The sequence below is a fragment of the Malurus melanocephalus genome, unplaced genomic scaffold (genome assembly GCF_030028575.1).
Source record: "Malurus melanocephalus ecotype Western Australia unplaced genomic scaffold, MMel_1.1 scaffold_42, whole genome shotgun sequence".
Lineage (NCBI taxonomy): Eukaryota > Metazoa > Chordata > Aves > Passeriformes > Maluridae > Malurus > Malurus melanocephalus.
This window is the reverse complement of record NW_026623274.1, coordinates 562,099-569,695: the sequence shown is the minus strand read 5'-3', so window position 1 is coordinate 569,695 and position 7,597 is coordinate 562,099. Positions and strand designations below refer to the sequence as shown.

The following is a 7,597-nucleotide window of genomic DNA, read 5'->3' as shown; positions in this document are numbered from 1 at the left end:
CTCAGGCCGCGACCGCCCTTTCGAAGGGGTTGGTGAGTGTGAGGGTGTGGGTGGGCTCTTGCTCTTCGCCTGCACGGGTCGGCAGCGGGTCGGATCTTTCCCTCGGTCCGTTCGCCCGAGGCCAGGTTCAAGCTGCAGCAGTGCAGCAGCACCGGGCCGGCGGTGAGGGGAAGGATTCCCTGGCTCCCCCCGCCCGCCATTTCCCGCTGCCCGCCCTGCACCGCCCCTTCCGCCCGCAGCCCCGCCTCGGCCCGGGACGCGCGGTAGGTGCGGGGCGGSCGCGGTGAGGGTGAGGGGACCGGGTGGTTCCCTCAGCGGGGCCCTGCGCTGGTGGATTTCTGCCATCCTCCTCTTCTATGTTTTTAATTTTCCTGACAAGGCGAGCCCTGGAGGCGGGTTCGGCGTGCGGTGCGTTCCTCTACTCATCGTGCCGTAAGCTGGGCTTTTCCCCCTCGACTACGTGCGATTACATAGCAATAAATTCAAAAATATACACACGTACTATGGTCAAACCTGCCTAGATATCCACCATCCAAATTTTAGCATTTGCAGTTCTCAGAGTTCATTGAGAATTAARTGCCCCTGACACCACAGAGATAGAAAATCCTTCAGCATTTGGGGGAGGCCGCCGTTTAAACGTGGTGGTGGCTTCATGGGAACTGAACGATTAAATTTGCAGGATATGGACCATATAAATTGCCTTGTAGTTTCCGGTTGCTTTCCTCATACATRAACTGCACAAAATTTATGAATAAAAATAACGATGCCATACGCAGTTAGGGCTGCAGTGGGATATCTGCAGGAGCTGAGCATCTGCACTGAACCTTGGRGAAAGTTTGAAAGCATAAATGCTGAAATGTATCAAGGGCAATTTTCCTCTTTATTTTCCTGAGTAGTGACTATTAKGAGAAAACAAATACTCTGTGGCATTTCCTGCTTACTCTTGCATTAAATGTGCAAGATCACATTTGATCGTGTGAGAACGGAGTTTTCATTTAATAATGCAATAAAGGAGAGTAGAGTTTTCAGTGTGGTCTGTCCTTACCCACACGGATGTGGATGTAAGCTGAAGAGGGACTTTTCTCCTTKCAGCGTTTCTAATCTTAAAAAGATGTTAGTGAGCTCCAATGAGAGAGCATTCTCTGACAGGAGAAAACTGGAAATCCCTGCCTCAGCTTCACATGAGGATCAAGTGATCGTCTCCCTACAGTCATCCCCTTAGAAGTGCTGCCCTCTGCACKGTAAATGACATGACCTTTTCAATCAGATCTAAACTACCAGATTTGCCAAGAGGTCGCAAACTTCAAAGAGGTCATTTGAGTTTAATATTACCATGTTCTGGGTTTTAGCTCTATTATGAAGGAGGTTTTCTCCTGAAAATGGATTTCATCCAGGCTCTTACTTCTTCAGCATGTTTTTCTTAAAAAAATACTGCCAAACAACTCACAACATCTGTCTTCAGCTGAATGTAAGAATAACACCAGTTTTTATACTAAAATATACATATTAAATTATTGTATGCTTACATATATCATGTTTTTTATTAAGCACTCATCGTGTGCTCAGTGCAGCATAAACATTAAACAAGATTATTCTTCCCCTGGTGAATTACAGTCTGAAAGATCTTCATAGGAAGGAATACTAATAGCATGTCATTAAACATCACCTTTAAATTAATCTCTCTTTGTCTCCCTGCGGTTAATGCTCATTTGCTGTTCATCATGACTAGTATATCCTGGCATGTCATGTAGTKCTGTTTGATGATGTTACAGACCCCAGTTGTCCACTCTGCCCCTCTGAGAGSAGTTCTTGTTCAGCACATGTGGAAGGAGAGAGCATATGTCCCTGCTTCAGCTGCTGCCATGAAAAGCCCAGCAGCATAGCTGAGACCCACCTTTGATGGTACTCCACACTAAGACTTTGCTTGTTGTATCAAAGCACGATTTCCTTCTGCCACCTCGGCTTCCTGTGAGGACAGCTGGAAACACTCATGTCTTTAACAGCTGCAGCACGATTCTGTGAAGCTCATGTGTTAAAGCCCTGAGAGAAGAGACTCAGCAAATCGAAGGAGGGGCATCCAGTTTTAACTGATTTCTGTTGGGTTTAGGTGCCTAATTCACTTTTATATCTTCGTAGCAGCATCTTTCTAGGGGGGAATTCTGTAGCCAATGGATTTTTTAAAAAAGAGATTGGAGATTTCTTGGGCAGAGCACATAATGGGGCTTGGATCATAAAAAGAACCGATGCTTCCCAAGGGAAGCAGGACTCTTGAACTGWAGGAGTTAGCAGCTTTGAAAGTTTTTAATTTTGTTTGCTTATTTAGAGTCACAATGTAGTCGTAAGCCCTGAAACAATTTCCGTTCCAGTTTCTGCACTAGATTGAACATAGTATTTGTCAGWGAAATTATTTCAGAGACAAATTTTCAAAAGTAGCTACTGAAAGCATGCTGTTTTCTAAAAACAGCTTTTTGCTGAGTAAGCTAGAATCACTGCCTGGAAGTTGAAATCTGAAAGAAAAGAAAAAAAACTACCTAGAAAAAAAAACCCCTGGGTTTTGTTGGTTTTTGGTTGGTTGGTTTTTATGTTTGTGTTTTTTTTTTTTAAGTGAGCTTGACTGTCCATTAAAACAAACTCCTAAAAGAAAATTCTGTCTCCTAAAAGTTTTCAAATCAAAATGTAATTCTGTTTTGAAAGTTGTTGTCAAACTCAGCTTACAGAATTTAGTATTGAGGTTACTGATTAAAATTTTTGCAGCTGTATTATAGAGGAGATTAGCATACACTGATCTAATTATTGGCTCTTTCTGACCTCAGTATCTATAGACTATGTAGTGGAAGTAGCACAGTGCTAGCMAGGACTAGACAAGTGTGTAGGGTAAATACAGGGTGTGTATTGATTGCTGGTGGAGGAGGAAGTGTGGTGGCTTTAGTATTGTCTTTATTGTGGTAAATTGATTTACTGGAGGAAAAGGAGAAGTTAATTCTTCATATCAATCATCCTGTGGTGCATGGTCAAAAAATTACTGCATATCTCTTCCTCTGTAAATATGTKTTGTGCTTTATTAATGTAAAAGAATGTTTCTGTGGTTATTGTGCTCTTCTTCTCATGTTTTTTGCTTTGGCTGGTTTTGGTTTCTTTTTAGTKCTAGAGAGAAAACAAACCTATCTATGCACACTTTAATTCCTGATTTTGTGTTATGAACAGGTTAGGATTTGACTATGGCAGTGCAGTCCCTGTGGAAGGCATCTCTGTGGTTAAAGAAGCACAAGATCGCTGTGTTGGCCGTTTCTTGCRTGGGACTGCTTGGCACTGACCTTTCCTATCATGTGTTTCCTGAGCAGACGTTCAAACTGTTGCACGAGTGCTGGTCAGAGGGKCAGCCAGCTAAGCTTTCAGAGAAGCTCTGTGGTGTGTTTCAGGATGTCCTTCAGGATACTGGTGTGAAGTCCACTGACTCCTACAGAGCCTTTGCAGCTTCTGGCTTCCACCCTGTGAGTGCTGGAATTCCCTGGCTGCCCGCAGGCTCTTTGGTGGGCATCCCACCCAACTTTGATAGCACAGCTGAGGATAAAAAAGGAATAGTCAACCATATTGTTGTAATAAATGGCAAGGAAGTAGACTGGGAGAGCAGTGAAGGCGTTGCTTTGAAGGAAGCTCTCACATTTTCACTTGAAGCTCAGAAGTTTGCCATTGCCAGAGAAGTTGTGTATTTGCAGAATGGCAGCCCTTTAGCAAGTGCAGTTGTGGCTCCGACTTGCTTGGCTGGGACGTTTCTCTGTGGCAGAGCTCTAAACCTGCTGCTGGGGTTTTCCAGGGGCCCTGTGATCCTTCGTGGCCTCTGTAACCTCGTCAGTGCCATGGGAGGACTGTTCTGCTATGGCGTTTCTTCCGACGCTGTCACCTATCACCTGGACTGCCGGGCTGACAGGAAGGCAGCCATGCTTTCCAAAGACTATGCCAGAGGTGGCCTTGAATTTTATGATAAAATCTTGTCCCGCAACAGAATTTTTCGTGGTCTGATGGGCAAACAAGGGATGAAAGTGTATGCCCCGAGTGGTAACCTTTACCCAAGGCACTGGTTCAGAATAAAGTATACCCCACTCACTTACCGGAGAACTTTGATTGTTAATATTTTAACAGAGCTCCAGGCATCAGATGGGAGTGCTTGAATTTTAAACTTGTGAATTATGTATTTTGGAACACCGCTGTGCTGCTTTTTTTTCTTACTGTATCTTCATTAGAATTTTGGGATTTATTTTTGCATATAGTTCGGGAGGAGTTACTGCACATTCCCTGAATAAAGAATTCTCTCTTAAAATATTAAAGACTTGCTTCTAAAGTGTTCAGTTCTGCGTGCATCTCAAATCACAAGATTGCTGAGGAGGGAAACTTTTCAGACACTGATCTGCAAGTTCTGCTGTGCTGCTCTGCCTTCCTGCCCCATTTCAGACTGGCAAATTGAGACGGGCAAGTCCAGCTGAGGGGTTTTGGATCATTATCATTTAAACTGGGGTGTTTGCTTTTTCTCCTATGGAACAACACAAAGATGTTTAAAAACTGGGCAGTCTGTATCATGTGGTTACATAAGTACCAAGAAACCGTGTTTCTGTTCTATGCAAGTTCTTGTGCTGTGTAAATTCTTATGCTGCAATCAGCATGTGTAGGACACATTAGTTATGCTGCAATTCCTTCCGCTACAGACAGATTATTACCAGCACCTGCATCATTTGCCTAAATCTAGTTCTCTCTCCAGGACATGGTGACTGCACCGTCCCCATGAATGTTTCCCAGGAGTGGTAGTATGTAACAGGACTGTCCTGGGTTGGCTGTTTTCTCACAAGTGGGATAAGCGTRTTGAGAAGAGGTTTTTCAGTTTGCTTTGATATAGTTTTTTGTTTCATTTAAAAATACATGAAGATGTCACCCATTATGTCAGTGAAGGCAAGGTATGAGATTTAAGTCTGGCACTTGGTGCAGAAACTGGTGAGGTCTTCGATGAAGAGTTGCCAAAGGAAATTATTCTCCTGCGTGAYGCTAGCTTAAGAAGATTTTGTCTGGCAGGCCAGGCTTTGCCCAGGATTTCTAATCTTCTGGAGAGGTCTTTAGTGCATGGGCAGTAAACTTTCTTCTGTAGCCTTACCTTGAAGCTTTTATGTAATTTTAAACTTTGCGGTCTCCTCTTTTCTATGTTTCTATTGCTGTTCCAGTAGCTTTCCCTGGCATCATCAGAGTAGTTCTGCTCCCCTCTGTCATCATTCTTACCGGGAACTTGTATTATTTTGTGTCTTCTCAGTCAGAGATTTACCGAGTGTCCTCTCTGCCTTGGCTTTGTGCTTTSTTTGTCTGATACAATAAGAAGTGTCATGCCTGTATTTGCTCAAGGCATTACTGAGTTCTGCTTTCCTATTGAATCACACTGTGACATAAAGTTGATATTTTAGCTGCTGAAGCACTGCTGTTGCTTTCCATTGCTGAAGCCGTGCATGTGAGATGTTTGAGTTTCTGCTGAAGTAATCTGTGCCATGTGATTCTGAAACATCGCCTACTGCTTGTACTTGGCCTTGTCTCATCACATCATAAGATGCCTCTCTGGTGCTTTTCTGGCTCTAGGGCATAAAGCTATTGTTTTTTTGTCCTTTGTGAGAGAGTTTGATAAATTTTCCTSGTCTGTGGAATAAAAAGAGACTATCTCTAGGCAGGGGTCTTTAAAAGCTTTGGGCTAARTTTTATTTGACTTGTCTTGCAGGTAAATCCATTATAAGTTGTCACAGAAGTTTATTTGTGGAGTGTCATAGTGACTCAAGATTGGGATACAATTCCTGCTTTATATAGCCTTTGAGTTCAATTCATTCTCCTGTTACTCCTTCAGACAAGCCTKAAGTCCATGAAATATTCTTAGAGAAAACTTGGTTTATGTGGTTTAAGGAGCTGCTGCTACATAAAGAGTACAGAGAGGAAATCAAGGCCCTCTTGGAGATTTACAGCAACTAGCAGTTAAAATTAAATTAAGGTAATCCACTTGTCTTCTACCACTGCTTACTGTTGCTTTTCATCAAGATGCCTGCAGCTAGTGTGGTTATTTGACATTCTCAGGTTGTAAAGCCCCAGTGATGCTAATGGGTTTTGCAGTTGTGCACTTCWCTTGACTCTTACAGTGGGATTCTCCGAGAAGCTCCACGTATCTATAAAWGCTGTGTCCCATTTACCTTTCTTTGAACTTGCTGTGGCACAAKGGTGTTGGTTAGGAAGGGCTGGCTKGTATTAGCYCTTTCTTTCCAAAGAGATATTCTTGCCAAGGGCTTACACACCTCCATCTCTATGTAGTCAAGCATAGTGTCATACTGTCAATATAGGGAAAATTGGATTTGAAATCAACAACTGCTAAGTGAGATTTCCCTGAACATGGGAATGTCCAGGTTGTCCTGGAATAGATCTGTAGTGTGTGTGTTGCCAGGTAATTGTCGCTTGCAAGATCACCCRTGCTATTTGGCAAGTAAGAATAGCACAACTCAAATACATGGCCATGGCAATACTGATGCAAAATCTTTTATTATACTGCAAATGTTTTTTTGTAGATAAAACTATCACTGAAATCAAACATGAATCCCAYATACTGGTCCTTGAAATGGGCTGGTTCTGACAGTTACCTAGAAGAGAGCACCTCAGAATTAAAGATGGAAAAAAAAAAAAACATATTAAGAATGGTCTGACATGGAAAATCAAATTCACTCAGTMGCCCAGAAGAGGACAAACAAATCAGTTGGTAAATAGTATCAGTGAACAGCCTCCCCCAGCTCTGAAGCTGAAAATCTGAGTCATTTGGAGAACTTRTTTTAGTATTAATTGGCTTGTCATTTGGTGCTCAGACAAGGCAGACTTTGTATGAATTTTTGTGTAGAAAAGCAACAAAAAATGTTAAGCAAAAAGGAATTGCTAGGRGATGAGGATAAAAGAAGTCTAAGCCTAGAAACCATAAATGTAGAGGTGTCAGTGGAATAATAAGCTCACATAAAAATGGATACTAGCTACAGAAATGAAGCTCTGTGTCTGGTAAAGTGAATAAAGGATGAAGAAGTATGAGTAGGAAATTACCAAAATGGACTGCTAGTTTAAATGTAGACAAAATCTAGTTTAAAGAGAAATTTGCTTGACTGGTTTATTTGTGTTATTATCCAGAATGTTCTAGGTAACTGAAAAGAAAATTATCTTTGTAACTTCTTTTTTATATAAGTGTAATTCTTGCTACTACATAAAGCTTTAGTGGTTGATGCTGCAAGAGATGGGGGTCACCTAGGTGCTTTGCTTAATATTCCTGCTGAAGTGCAAGAAATGTACTCCAGGACCTGGCTCACGTATTTCTTTATCCTAAAAATTGTGGCTTCTTGTTGTGGACAAACCTTCAGCATGTTTAATGTTCAAAACCATAAAGTTGTCAGAAAAGTGCAAGATTGAGAGCTAGACAGTTTTCCTGAAGACAAGCAAGCTGTGGAAGTCATCCGATTACAGCAATTCCTGAATCAGCTGCTATGGGTATCCAACTTCTCTTGCAGTTTACAGGAAGCAGAAGATTCAGAGAGAGGGGAATCTCCTTCAGTCC

General features: G+C 42.2%; 1 protein-coding gene across 1 annotated transcript; it reads left to right on the top strand.

Moving 5' to 3' along the window:
* Nucleotides 1-229: 229 nt before the first annotated feature.
* On the top strand, nucleotides 230-4,583 carry TMEM177 (transmembrane protein 177). The gene is made up of 2 exons (XM_057364763.1): nucleotides 230-263; nucleotides 3,205-4,583. The coding sequence occupies exon 2, from the start codon at nucleotides 3,219-3,221 to the stop codon at nucleotides 4,167-4,169; it is 951 nt and encodes a 316-aa protein (XP_057220746.1). The 5' UTR covers nucleotides 230-263; nucleotides 3,205-3,218; the 3' UTR covers nucleotides 4,170-4,583.
* The last annotated feature ends 3,014 nt before the right edge of the window (nucleotides 4,584-7,597 follow it).